Source organism: Trametes versicolor (genome assembly GCF_000271585.1).
Source record: "Trametes versicolor FP-101664 SS1 unplaced genomic scaffold TRAVEscaffold_14, whole genome shotgun sequence".
Lineage (NCBI taxonomy): Eukaryota > Fungi > Basidiomycota > Agaricomycetes > Polyporales > Polyporaceae > Trametes > Trametes versicolor.
Window position 1 is genome coordinate 1,108,922 of NW_007360334.1, and position 13,941 is coordinate 1,122,862.

General features: G+C 56.6%; 3 protein-coding genes across 3 annotated transcripts; 1 reads left to right on the forward strand and 2 right to left on the reverse strand.

Annotated features, from left to right (window-relative positions):
* Positions 1-957: 957 nt before the first annotated feature.
* On the forward strand, positions 958-2,379 carry TRAVEDRAFT_53898 (uncharacterized protein; the record flags this gene model as incomplete). The annotated part of the gene is made up of 5 exons (XM_008046786.1): positions 958-1,212; positions 1,272-1,351; positions 1,403-1,495; positions 1,550-2,141; positions 2,200-2,379. 5 exons carry the CDS (start codon positions 958-960, stop codon positions 2,377-2,379), a joined length of 1,200 nt encoding a protein of 399 aa, XP_008044977.1.
* A 2,213-nt stretch (positions 2,380-4,592) lies between these two features.
* TRAVEDRAFT_67483 (proteasome subunit) lies at positions 4,593-6,269 on the reverse strand. The gene is made up of 6 exons (XM_008046787.1): positions 6,033-6,269; positions 5,890-5,971; positions 5,701-5,830; positions 5,344-5,450; positions 5,141-5,260; positions 4,593-5,082 (listed from the first exon to the last, which is right to left on the reverse strand). Exons 1-6 carry the CDS (start codon positions 6,203-6,205, stop codon positions 4,936-4,938), a joined length of 759 nt encoding a protein of 252 aa, XP_008044978.1. The 5' UTR covers positions 6,206-6,269; the 3' UTR covers positions 4,593-4,935.
* Positions 6,270-11,536: 5,267 nt separating this feature from the next.
* TRAVEDRAFT_61376 (uncharacterized protein) lies at positions 11,537-13,817 on the reverse strand (the record flags this gene model as incomplete). Its single annotated transcript, XM_008046788.1, has 4 exons — positions 11,537-12,160; positions 12,226-12,674; positions 12,729-12,970; positions 13,798-13,817. 4 exons carry the CDS (start codon positions 13,815-13,817, stop codon positions 11,537-11,539), a joined length of 1,335 nt encoding a protein of 444 aa, XP_008044979.1.
* Between the last annotated feature and the right edge of the window lie 124 nt (positions 13,818-13,941).

Sequence of the window (13,941 nt, forward strand, 5' to 3'; positions counted from 1 at the left end):
GGTACGTACTGTCAACATTGTCCTACTTTTAATCAACTCAATGCTCATCGAACTTCCACTACTAGGACCACGCCAAGGAGTTCCCGGTGCTCTCAGTTATTGCGAGAGACGTTCTTGCCATACCTGGGGTCAGCATCGCTATCGAACGGCTTTTTCTTCGTGCCGTCATACCCTTACGGATGCGCGCTCTTCAATGCTGGCCGAGACAGCATCGACGACTATCGTTACGAAGGAGTGGCTGAAACGCGGTCTCGGTGACGACATTGCATACTTGGAGGATGTGACAATTCATGAGTAGATATCATTACATAGTCATACAATTTGGATACAATACACCTACGATACGATCCAAGTACATAGCCAACTCTGAGGGCAGGATATTGATATATATTGAGTAGATACGGCCTTCCGAGCGTATTTACTCGTATTTGTGCAGCCCTACTTACACGCCCCCGACTGGTCCCGAAGGGGTTTCTCTTGTCTTTCTCCTTCGATCCACAAAGTCACACTCATCTACTCGTCTAAATCGCCTCTCGCATCAGCATTTTATCTTTTTTTGCATCTACTACAACCCGTTTACAGAAGTATATACCAGGCTAGTGAGAGTCACTCACTGATTCGCCAACTTGGACGACTCCAACTCCGACAACTGGGTTTGGCAAATGGCTCAAAACTCAGGATTCGGGACCCGAACCATCCTGAAGCATGTCGTCGATAGGAGCTCAATTCAGCCTCTGCTCTGTACTGTTCAGAAGCGGGACGCGGGACTGACGCACGAATTAATGAGTTCTTTCTATTCAACCTCCCTTTCATCGACGAAACGCCAATCAAAAGACTCACGAGAAACACACGAAAAGGTGATTACTTGCCTCGCTTTTTTCACAAATCTATATGAGGGTGAACTCTCTAATCCTTGTCGTGTCCGCTTGACATCGTTTGGTGTCATCGACCGTCCTCATGCTTCCCGCTCGGAAAGTGACCGCGACTCCCGTCAAGACGACGAAATCAAGCCTACCCAAAGAGATGCAGGCACAGGAGGTTGTTAAGGTCGACGTCGCTCAGAATGCGGCCGTGCGGAGGGCGCGGCAGCAGACAGACGCATCGACAGGCTCTGCGTCAGCCTCGGTGGCTGCCGGCCGGTCTCTGACTGTTCCTGCAGATCTGAGGCCCGCTTCCGGGTGGCAATCCAGAGTGCCATCTGAGCATATAATAGTGAGGACATATCACCCTCCGTGGTCATTGTATCTCACCATGGTCTTACTTCTCGTCAGACCCCTATAGCAAACGCGATACGGCAGTACCGGCTGCACAAAAAGCACTTCGATGATCTACTTATCGAGGAACGTCCTATGTAAGCCTCTAATATTCTCTCCGCGGAGACTATCGCCGACAGAGAACGCAGGGGTCGCAAGAGGCTCACGTATCTATACAAGGAGCGGGACGTCGAGCGTAAGGCCTGGGAGCTACGCGGTGGCCCCGAGGGTCTCGAGAAGTTGTGAGTGCGACACTCCCATTACAATCCTTTGTTTCCCGCTGACCTTGTGTTTAGCCTACGCCATCTATGGGAGGTACATATCGAAAAGGGCGGATCTTCCGACAGCTTTAGGGAACCTCGTTACTATCGTGTCTCAACGGACCCTCGAGGCACCCAAGAACCCGACGGATCAGTCGGTCGTCTATCTTCCGTTACTGGACCGGGGCCCGATATGTTCACCGGCAGATCGCGTGTCCTGCTCGCCATAAAGAGGCATATGGACGGGTGGTTGTGGAAGGTATGTAACGAAGCCCTCGTCAGGGAACATCCGGCCAGGGCGACAGAGCATACAGACATCATGAGGTGCGCGATGGTCTACACCCTCCCGTACCCCACTCGTCCCGCGCAGCTTCCCCCCTCAAGCCCGGCTATGGACTACCTACGCGCCGTGCTCGCAAGCGCTACTCGGTACCGCAAAGATCACACCGATGCACAGAGAGTGGGGCTGCAATACACGGGTGTGGATGACCCGGTCAACCACGCGTGGTCGTACGACTGGGACGAAGAGTACCGATTTGACCTTTTTGAGGCGTTGCGGGAGGTGATCGACGACCACGGTATGGGCGAGCTCGGCTGGGAGAGCGCCCGTTGGGAGGTGTACGACACGGTAAGTAGAGCGGGCGGTGACGCGATGTACTGTTACTGACAGGACGATCATTTTAAAGTGTACGGACACCCTTCAGCGGGGACTGCACTACGACCCGCGACCCTCAGAACGGAAGTGGAATGATCACTCATTCAGGTGGTTGGACAAGGATTATCTGGAAGAGCGTTTGGAGTGGTACTGCAACCAGGAATATCCACCCGGCTCCGATTCGATGGCACACTACCCTCGGGATCCGTAAAGGACATCATGAAGGCGGGCGGTGCCATCCGCCGTGTAATAATATTTGTACACTTGTATTGGTGAGTGGACTGTACTCGCGGTGGAGTGAGCGTCTGCTAATAGCCTATATAGATATGCCATGTATAGCAAGACTGCTTTTGTCTTGGAACAGACAAGCCTGAAACCTCTTTCAGTTGCCTTGTTCCACAGGTCCGGTACATACCTAAGGGGTGACTTTGTAGGCCAGCCACCACTTACGCTGGAACTTACAGGCTTCGCTGGACAAATGCAGGTATCGCGGGACAAGAAGAACTCGGGCCTCCTCCGTAGGGTATCAAGGCCTCTCAATAGCCTCGGCAGGGGCTTGATAGTCTTAGTAAACATACAGTGAATGATTTCGTAATGCTTGTAACCGCTGACGTTCCTGACGCATGATTGAGTTTAGGGTCTAGGAACGCAGCTCCCATGAGTGGACAGCACATGCTTTTGAAGGCTCCCCGACTCGAGGTACATCCTCTCCATCCAAAGAAGTGTCGAAGATGCATATCATGGCCGAAGCGGAAGAGAACCTAGATATATGTCAAGATCTCTCTGACATACTCGCAAACTACCGCCGGCCGCCGTCGACATCAACTTCTCGTCCTCCGGGGCCCCTACCCCGCATATACCCGCTTCTGCGTCGTCGACTACACCTACCGAGCTCATATCACCCCGCAGGCACAAATACCTCCTCGCTTCGTCGTATCGTGCGCAACATATCAACGTGCCTCAGGGTTATCCACCCGAACCGACCTTGTGGCGCTTTCCGTTCCTCGACCAAACCCACCCATTCAGTTCCAGGCCCCGTGCTCTCCTCTGCTTTTCCCGCGCATCCCTTGCGTCCAGCCAAACTCGCGGAATCGGACGGGTCGGTGCGTGCACGACCGACCATCGCGCGAAGGCAATACTCGCGGACGATGTGCCCCCTACATCTATTGCAGGAGAAGGCGTGAGGTACGTCTCATGACCTTCTCACACCCTACGCGACGACTTACATGCGCACATCAGGGCAATGTATTGCTTGTTATAAAAGCACCGGCACGGGCCGTATCACCTCCGCGTCATGCTGGCAGGGACATGGCAAATTGACTATGAGACGAGGTGAGGCGTTCCTCGTCGTGTATGACGCTGCGGTACACCTGATCATGAGGTCAGTCGGTCTAAGTCCAGAGCACCCTCTGAGGTGCCCTTTACAGTGCTCACGTCTACACAGGCCGGTGCGACGATCCGATTAATGTCCCAATATATGCATCGCGCACCGCCCGCGTTGTAACGGCCCTTTCAAGTGAAACATACAGGACAAGCGTCTTCGTCTGCGGTGGCCCAATGCACTCCCTGGACAATTATCCGGATGCGGGACAGATGACACCTACCCCGCCTCGCTTCCCGCCTTCCCCATCTTCGTCCGCCATATAATTCCTCGACGCCCCGCGATCACAGACGTCCCAAATCGTCGACTATCATCCGGCGACGCCTCCGTATACAACCCCTGAAGGGATCCGCGACCTCCGGCCGGCGCCGCAGATATATAGAAGCAGGTGGGCTATTTATCCGAAGTGGCGGTCGATATATTGTTCAAGTTCGCTACATATGAATTGCTGCTCGACAGAGTTGCGGTTCGAAATCCATACAAACACTTCGGCAATGCTCCTTCGGAAGTGATCATCACAAAATCACGCAACCCAGCGCACAATACACCTCCGTGCGTCCGCCGCTCTCTTCCCGCTCCGCCGCATGTCTGGGGAGCGCCGGATCCGGACAAACCTCCTCCATCTGCATCTTGCCGCTGTCCAAGTGAGTTCGTGCAGCAGCGTCGGAGGAGCACTCCCCGCGTGCGGCGCCCCGCACTTCTAGCAGCGAAGTCGAAGCTGGAGTGGGCGGAGGAGTTCAGCCGCGCCGCCACCTGCGTATTCCTCGGAAGAGGCGCCCCGCCGCATGACCTTCTTTGGACCATCAGGGCGGCGGCGTCGCGGTCATCTGGCCTGCGCACGCATGCGCGTAGCATGTTGTCGTGCCATGGATGCACAATGTTGAGGGGCCATTTCAGGCCATTTCGTGCTGCTCTTGATATATTGAACTCATCGGGTAGAACGTCACCGCCGTTCTCCGGCGCTTCCGCGGGTTCTTCCCAACTTCTGCGCGCCACAACGCCGTCGGAGAGACTTCTGATGTCACGCGATATATCGCTGGAATGCGGATGCAGAACATCCTATACATTATTGCTTCTAGTAGAAACAGATGGAAAAAATGCTGCTGATACTGGTACATTACTCCAAACGCGCGCGACGTCGCGGAAGGAGGGGGAGCCCGTACTAGAGCGACAGAGCGACAGCGACGACTATCAAGATAACGACCGACGCCCGATGGTTCCGAGGAAGCATGCGTGTTCCGCACAGTAACTGTGAGTGCGGGGGTGGGAGTGATGAGAGGAAAGAATGTCCATCGAGATGTCCTCAGGTCCATCGGCAGGCGGGAAGCTAGCGGCAGCCCGTGTAGCACAGGCGCCCCTACCAGCTATCCGGCCGGCGCAAGCCGTTTAATCCTTCTTGAGTTCTCGCCGGATGACGAATGTGCGGTCGCTGTCCGCTTTCGCGCTAAGCTCCTGGACGCCGCGCATGCCGTCCAAACCTTGTGGACTGCGGCCTTTCGCTACGACGACGTAGATCTCCAAGCCGTCGCCGACCTGAGTGAGGACGCGTCAGCTCAGCAGGCGATCACGGTGACGTGATAAGGAGACGAACCTCGATATGGCGCTCCGTCGCACTCGTAAATGAGTCGATAACGATGGCGAGCACGTCAGGTAGAGGAAGATGCGTTGGGTGCGACTGGCCGACCGCAGCGGTCTGGTTCTTGAAGTATATCTGTAAGATGCACGATAACGGGTAGAAGTCGGTAAACGATCGGTTAGCCGATGTCGATAGCTTGGAGCGCACAAAACACGCACCTGATTGTCCAAGAACGGCTGTACGAGCGACTGGGCCGCGCCCGCGGCTCGGCACGCTTCGCGCTCATATGACCCTACGGGGTCGAAGGAATAGACGGCACCAGAGCCTGACAGCAGAGATGTTAGTTAGCATGATGCAAATATGGAAATCTTCGACAGCTCCGCGCGCGTCAGGAAAGAAAACGAGTCTTAATACAAACTGCGAAGTGTTGCAGGACAATGGCTGGGTAAGAAAAATAGCCGGCAAATGCAGCACACAAATCATAGTCAAATGGCCGTTCCTTGATCAGGATGTGGGAAGTAGCCGCGAAAGAAAGTAGAAGACGGATGCTGAACACAGGCAGGAACTAGACTCACCATCTTCTTCGATTCCGCCGAGAATGTTGTAGACGTAGTAGGGGAAGAAGCGCTGCGCATACAGCATCGTCTGAATAAGACGAGCGATGGCGCGGAGGGGCATGTCCTTCGCGTGCGCGTGCCTGTACCACTGTAGCAAACGCTGATCAGTGGCTGGGGACGCGTCATCGCGCGCATACAGTCACGTACCTCAAGCCTCTGCTTCACCTTCTTCACGAACATGTTTCCATCGGCCGCGAAGCCGTTCACAGCAAGAACGGCGCGGTCGGTTCTATGATTAGACATTGAGAGTCAGCACGCGCGACGGGGCCAATATAGGATGATCGACGCACAGTCTGAAGACTTTGGGTGCGTAACGAGTCTGGATGCTGTAGCCCTCACTCTGACGAGTGTCACCGGCGATGACAGTAAAGTCGGCACCAGCGATAGCGAGGATAGTGCCGCCGTTGTCCGTGTAAGGGTTGAAGGAGCGCTGTTGGGGGTGGGAGAATGAGCCGTCGGGCATTGTGGTAAAAGTCGCGGGGTATGAATGAGGATGTATGCGGGATGTCCGGGGACGCGTCGGGCGGCGAGGAGAGGGAGAACGAGGAGATGGGAGACGGTGAGAGGAGCGGTATATAGCGTTTGCGAGAGGCCGCGTCAGTCTCGGATTTCCTTTTTGAGCGAAGGACGCGCGACGCCGGGCGCCTAGCGTGCGGAGTTCGAAGATGGTATAAAGCCGAGGTTTCTGCTTCCTCCACCCAACTTCGGTAGTTGCTCCCAACACACAGGCACAGATTTCTTCATCTCGTCGCATGCACGCCTAAACCGACATTACTCCGGACACTTCTTCCCCGTTCTTCCCCCAATTTTAGGGAAATACTCTGCCGCATGCCCCGCCGACAATACCCTCTCGCCGGGCAGGGATGTCGCAGACATCCGTAGCACCATACCATCCCAATGAATGCGGTCGTGCACCTGGAGGACGTCAATGGGTAGTGAGCAACCTTGTTCGACTTTTTCTCGGTCTAATAGCCCAACTGACCGCCCCTTTCAATCGCGCAATTCACCGGACGTCAGCACTGGGAACGCTCCCATCCAGCGCTTTTGATAGGCCTTGCCCCGACAGACGGGCATGAAACGCGCTCAATTGCGATCTTCCGATTGCACCCACCGTCCCTCGCGTCGCACCCTGACCGCTCGACACGCCGTCGCCTTTCCCGGCCTCCTTCGCTCTCGGTTCCCACCACCGCCGGCGGGACACTACCACCGTCTTCCCGAACGACGCGGCCGGTTCTCACCTGCGATAATTATACCTGAAAGCCGGGGTTCCCATGCACGGCCGCACATCCTACACGCCCCTTGCGCAGTGCGGGTACCGTTACGACGGCGCCATGTCATGAACAGCGTCCGGCCGGATGTCACAAAATCTGCAAGTCGAGTCCCTTACTACCGTACGCGTGGTAAGTGATTTGCCTCTCAGCACGACCGTAGCATGATTCCGAAACTGTTCGGCGACTTGTCCCGAGCGCGGCGACCAATCTCCTTAACCGTCCTAGTTGTTATCATGACGATGTGCCTCTTGCGCAAAAGCACATAGACCAGCTGCTTTGGGGGGGCAATGCGGACAGGACAGGGACGTATAGGCTTAGGCCCGTGTGCCTGTTCGCAGCGCTCGCTATCTGCTAAACCCTCCAACCCATGAGTTGCCGCCATTCTGAACGTGAAAGCTTCCGGATTTTCTCTCTCTTTTTGCGGGGTTTATATCTGGATGGATGTAGCTGTCGAGAAATGAAGACTACTTGTACTTCTGTCGATGTTTTTTGCCAGTTGGCCGCGATGGTTGAGGTTGACGTGAGCATACGAAGCAAGCATAAGCGCATATAAACCGGTTTACCAGTCCGGACCCGGTCGTGACTATGCTGTGGACAATTTTACCTTAAGACCATTGAACAATCTTGCGACGTCACTCATGAACGAGCCTGCCAAACCCCAACCAGGAGATCGGAACAAACGGTTTGGCTATTACCACAGGTCGCGCGTCATTTTTTTGAAGTAGGTCCGCGCGTACGTATATTTCTCCGAACCACCACGACTTATTACTCCTTTTCAGGATGACGGGGCCTCGCATATTTCAGCACGCGTTTGAAACAGGTGCGTCGCACTTGCCACTTTGTGTGTCTATCATCGTTCCTGCCCCATCCGACCCATGTGCTATAGCACGATAACTTGAACTGTGTTCTTATCAACGACGTACACTACTAGCATAGAGCTAGCCCGAGCGGATCGCGTGAGTGGTACCGTCCCTTTTGATCGGGCTACACCTGACAGCGTCCAAACTTAATAATTTCTGGATAGGACTAGAACTAGAGTTTATCTATCCTCATCCGTTAAGGAAGGAAGCTGACTGCAAGGAGATGCGAAGGAAACGTATGGTTTCTTGGACCTCAGGGGGCGCCTATGCTTCAGAGAGCGGAAGCATCTACGACATGCGATTTGGAGACACCTATCATACGATCAGTAAGTTTACATATCTTTCAGATGTGGCGTACGGAGCATTCACAGTATTCGGTCGCTCGTGGTATCTTAGGTTAACCTACTGCGAAAGCATGCGAGCCGGCGTGACATAGTCCGGGCCCCCGACTGTGGGAGAGAACTGCTCCGACTTGTCCGAACGATCTCTGACATTGCCACGCGTACCAGCATCAAGTAACCCTACACAACACTGCTGCCACTACCATCTACACCACCAAATCCCACCAAGCGGTCAACTTAGCTCACAGGTAGTCGCACGATGTCTCTATCTCTCTACAATAATTCACAGGACTTACGTCCTCTTCGACAGATCAATCGCCATCTCACCTTATCCCAAGTCATTCCCATCGCGGTTACACCGAGCCTGCGTCGGACGCTTCGCTGGCACGCTCAAACCACACGTTCGAAGGTGCATTCACGCGAGCGCCGTGTGAGCTTTTGCTCGAACTTGACAGGAAAAGTTTGACGTGCCTTGCCCAGCGTTCACGTTGCTCGGTCACGTTGACCCCATCTCCGCGACTCAATCTCTCCACCTGTGGGACCGGCCTCCTTGCTGCGACATCTGGGAGATGCCGGGCTCGGCATCCTGCCTCATGCGGCTATTCCTGCGACGACGGGCCTCCGATCGACAACAAGCTGCAGCTTCCTGCCTGCACGGCGGCCGCAATTAGACTCGGCGGCTCATGCTCTGTACTGCTTCGCCAGGGCGACGAACAGGCAACCGCCTACTCACGGTGTCCCGTTCTCATCTGCGGTGGTCACGTTCGCTCTTTGCGGTCCTGGCAGTCAATAGGATTGCACTTCGCGAATTCCGCACAACGCTCCTGCGCCCGCACGGGGACGAGTGGTCCAAGTCGGGATTTCCACGCCCGTACCGTGCACGCGCGAAGCTCTCCGGTTTATGCATAACGTCACCTTCTCCTTTGGGCGACGCTAATCCCTCCTGAACCTTGGCGGCGCTATGTCCGCGCGGGTGGACCCCCTCCTCCAGCCGACTGCCTTCATCAGGCCTGGGCTTTTGCGGTTGCTGTAAGCCTGCCCAGCCGCTGCCTTCGTTCGCTCTGGTTCCTATGGCGTACTTGTCCATCTGGCTTTTGAAGAACGCGTCCGCGATAATGACAGAAGGCGTTCCCAAGCTTCTGGACCTCCGCCGGTTCCTCCGGAAGCGGCGTGCAATAACGAGCGCGTCGAAGATAGCTCTCAAGACACCGTCGCCTTCGCAGCCGGGATTCGGCTTCGTGTACCTCAAAGTTCGCGCAGCGCGGCCTTTGGGTGGTCTCGATGCGACAGAACAGCTGCTTCACTTGGCCGTGTTCTCCCGTGTAGCTCTCGGAACTGGTAGCGCCATTGCCCGTCTCCACCGTTCCTCCTCGCAACATGTTCCTCGCAGGGGTAAAACATGTTCTTGTCCCCACATTGGTGTCACCATGACGCGGCTGCTCCCGCATAGGCACTTTGACTACCCCAAGTGGTGCGCACCAAGGTACACCGTCCCGCCCTCGCTCGTCATCGCGCGGGTGCTCTTGGTGCGGCGCTCTGCGCCATCCACTCATCGTCCGAGACGTCCCGGGGTGAACCACCATCTGTACCCGCTGCTTATCCTCGCCGACTCCAGGCCTCGGCGTCTCTTCGCGCGCGGCGTGCGTGTGTGCGCGGGCAGGATTAGGGTGCCTTCTCCGACGTCTCCGACTGGCTGCGACCTCCCGCGCGGCCGCGCTGTGCTGTCTCGCGACCGGATTCGGCGATCAACCTATATGCATGCGACTGCTAGCGAGTCCCTCCGACGCAAGGCCTAGGACGCCGCGCGCGCTGGCCGTCATGGACCCTTGTTGTGCCCCGAGTCTAGACCACAGCGTCTCATGCGTGCAATCACCTCTTGCAGCTCGCTGTCCAATCCTTCTCGATACAACGACGCAGTCTGGCCGCGCGCCACCAGTGCTAGCCTGTCAAGCCGCGAAGACCCCTCGCTCGGGCGCAGTCGCCACCGCCGCCACATCCCTGCATCTCAGACCTTCCCTCGTTCGCGGCGCTCCAACGCGCGGGGAGCAGGAGGACTGGAGCGGGCGCGAACGCGCGCACGAAGGAGGCCCGCGCGCTCCGTGCCCCGCTGGCGCATCCTCGGGCCTTCTCATGCACGTCCCGCCGCGCGCGTCGCGCTGCCAGGTTTCTCCGGGCGGCGTGGACGCGCACTCCCACGGACGCGTCCTCGGCCCTTCTACACTCCTGCAGCGCGCTCGTGTTGCTACTTTGGGCCCGCTCTCTCGCCGCCGCACCGACGCTTCGCCCGGGGGTGTCGGACAGGATGGCAGGGCGTGCGTCGCGCGAGGCTGGATAGACGCCGGGCTGGTTCTCGCGGGCTCGCAAGTACGTTACGCATGTACCGACCTGTCTCTCACGAACAAGCGCCTCTCTCAGCTATCACGTCGCAACCTGCTCGAGTGCGTGAACGCTCTCGGTATGTCGGCGCGACGAGAGGCCCTTTCCGGTACTTGAAATTCCCTCTACCAACAGTAACCGCGTTCCTGTGCCCTCGCTATGACGCTGCGCGCGCCCCAGCACTCCACCTGTGGAAGCATCGACACGGCCGCAAGCTTCTAGTCTCGACCATGGCAAAAGGGGTGCTGCTGCGGGCTCGCGGGAGCCACCTCCGTGAGCACCCGCAGCGTGCTCGCAGACGTTTGCGTATGTCGGGCTCCCTCGTACAACGCTTCCCGGAATGACGACAAACGCGCTGCACGATGCCAGAAGCCATGCGCGCTGAGAACCACGGCGGCCCGTTCCCATGTACGCCATGTTTCCCCCCTGCGCCATCTGCTATCTAGCATGCCCGCTCAGGCCCCCGATCGCGACATCGGAAACACGTTCGTCGACGCATCCTCGTATCTCGCCTCACCGCCCCCCACCGCGCCATATCTCGCTTACTCGCCGTATCTGCTCTATCTTCGCGCGCGTCGAAGATCCCGCTCACAAAGCAGCAGCCGTGGCACTGCTGCTGAGCACGAAAACCGCGCAGCCCGATGGGGACCACGTACGGGCGTCCCGACGAGTCTCCGCACCGCCGGACAAAACCACTTGGAATGGAAACACCGCGGTCCCAGCGGTGGGGTGTACTCGCTCCCCCTGAGTCCATCTTTAATGAAGTGCATGTTCCGGGTCGGAGTCGGCTGCGCAGGGATAGGGTACATGTTACATATGATCACCGAGATCGGGCGGGGAGAATGGGGTAATCTGTGACCACAGCAAAGGTGCGAGATACTAAGTACATGTTCAGGCTGGCGGCCACGCAGTTTGCGTCAAGGGGAGGAAGGCATGAAGATCTTCTTTAGATACCGAACCGCACCAACTCGTCCTCGGGCAGGCAGCCTGCGTTGCTCGTTCGCTTGTACACCTTCAGGAGCCCGTCCTGGCACAGGAGCGTCAGCCGCCCGCGCTGGCCCTGCGCCTTCACCAGGTCCTGGATCGTCCGCAGGATGGCGACGAGCTGCCGGAACGCGCGCTGGATCTTCGGGCCCGTCTCCACTGGGCGCAGCTCCGCGCTGCCGAGGGCGTGCTTCTTCACGCGGTCGAAGGTGCCGCGGTTGTGCACCCCGAGGAAGAGGTGGGGTGTGTAGGAGAGCAGCAGCTGCGGGTACTGCTCCGCCCAGTCGAACTGGTCGACGTAGTTCTGCGAGCGCGTCACGAGCTCGACGACCGCGCTCTGTGGGACTTGGGAGCCGGCGCGGATGACCGTGATCGTGGGGACACCGGATGCATTGTGGGCTGGTGTCGGCCTCGATGAGAAGTTGAGACCGCCAAGAGCGTCCGCGAGGCTGTCGATGCTAGGTAGAGCGTCATTACTCGTGCGAGGTCTGGTGGTCCGAGCAGGTGCTCCGATGGGGGATGAGGTGGGTTGAGCCGTGCACGCGTCGACCTCGAATCGGACGACCATTTTCAGCCCGTCAAGTTCCTAGAAAATCATCCAAAGGTTACTCCCAGCCTTTGACAGACGATGGTACATAGATAATAACTCACATACTGCACAATGCGATGATGACCAGTGCTGCGTTCACACCCTGGCGCGGGGCTCGTGCTCTCGCGCTCAAAGTTGATCCCACAACCACCTTTCGGGGGCATCGCGATCTCCCTCGTCCGCTTCTCAAACCGGTGCATCAGCACTGTCTTCGCCCCGCCCAGCTGTAAGTCGATGCGAAACTCCTTCAGCGGCGCGTCCCACTCCGTGCCGGAGTGCCCGAGCCACCGCATGAGCTTGCGCAGGCCGTTGCGATCGGTGACGAAGTCAACGCTGGCCCAGTCGAGGGACGTGTCTGCATTCTCCTCCGCCACGATGTCCACTGCGCGGAGGAGTGGCAGCAGGCACGACGCACTACCCATCCGGAAGCCGTTCTGGTCGACCATGCGGACGCCGGTGTCGAACGGTACGTGGTAGGGAAGTGCGCGGTTGCGCCATACGGGAGGTGAGCCTGCGAGAACGGTAAGTATGAGTGTGTATGTCTAACCGAGCCTCTGAGACGTACCGGGGACAATGATGGTAGGCGTGGCTTCCTCGACCCAGTTGTAGGAGCCGATATACTTCAGCCTTTCTGGCTGGATAGCGGTTCCGCTCTGGGGGATTCTGACGGCCTGTGGCTTCGATAGGGTTTGCAGAGGGGTAGAGACCAAGCCCTCCTTGAGGTCGCGGTCAGGAGGCAGAGTCGACGTGTCCCGCTCCCTTGTGTTGAAGCGGTTGGGCTGGCCCCGTCGGTAACCCGAGGAACCTCTGAAACCCGTGTAGGACGCCATCGACAGATATAGCTTGAAGCGAGGAGGTGGGAAATGGGAAATGGGAAATGGGATGAGTGAATCTTCCTCCACCACTTGATGAGTATTTCAAGGCGGTCGCAACTGCGTCAGTTTGCATGTGTATCGCTCCTCTTACCATACGCCAGTTATTACCGTAGGCCAGTTATTACCGCAAGCCAGGTTATTACCGTAGGTTATCTATCACCGTAAGAGGGTTCTTACCGCAGTTCACTTCTTACCGCAGCGCCGTCCGGGAGTGAAGCCGCTCAGCTACGGCAGGCGATAGAACGCGACAGGAGTGGCAACTTCTAAGCAAACAGCGGAATACTGAACTTCATGACAAGATTGGCTTTTCATCTTCACCGACAGTACGGAGCTCTGGAGAGATGTGATGCCCTTCATCGAGCGAACTTTACATCCCGTCACCCACACCAACCTGTAGATCTGAGCTATACGTCCGAGCTTCTATGTGCATATTTCTGTGGCTCACCCGTACGTCTCTCTCGCGGAAGCTGGTGAGGCGACGAAAGGACTGTAAGGTCGTTCTCACCGCGGGCAAAGTTCGATGTTTTGGTCGAAAACATGATGAAAACATTGAAAGACCTGAAATAATCTTTTCAGTATATTCGGCCTCGTAACTTGAGGCAAACATTAGATAGACATGCAAAATGATAACACTGTGCCTTCAAAAATTCTCTTTGAAAAACACGGGAAAGACATAAATGATGTCATTACAATGTTTTCAGTCACGAACACAGGAAGACCATTGTAAAACCAATTTGAAAGTGTTCCCAGTGGTTTTGCGGTAAGCTTTTGAAAGACATTTTCGATGTATTCCCGGTGGCCGGTGTCAAAACACCAGGAAAACATCGTGAACAATGATAAATGGTATTCTGATGTCATGGCCATGGTCCACAACGGGACATCATATTACGATACAAAATTCTT

Bases quoted from the DNA above. Each gene is read 5' to 3' on its own strand.
- TRAVEDRAFT_67483 (XM_008046787.1), bottom strand. From the start codon at position 6,205: ATGCCCGACGGCTCATTCTCCCACCCCCAACAGCGCTCCTTCAACCCT. The intron at 5,451-5,700 runs GTGAGTCTAGTT...CTCTGCTGTCAG, and splicing joins CGGCGGAATCGAAGAAGATG to GCTCTGGTGCCGTCTATTCC. The intron at 5,083-5,140 runs GTTCGTCTCCTT...GTCCTCACTCAG, and splicing joins CGACGGAGCGCCATATCGAG to GTCGGCGACGGCTTGGAGAT.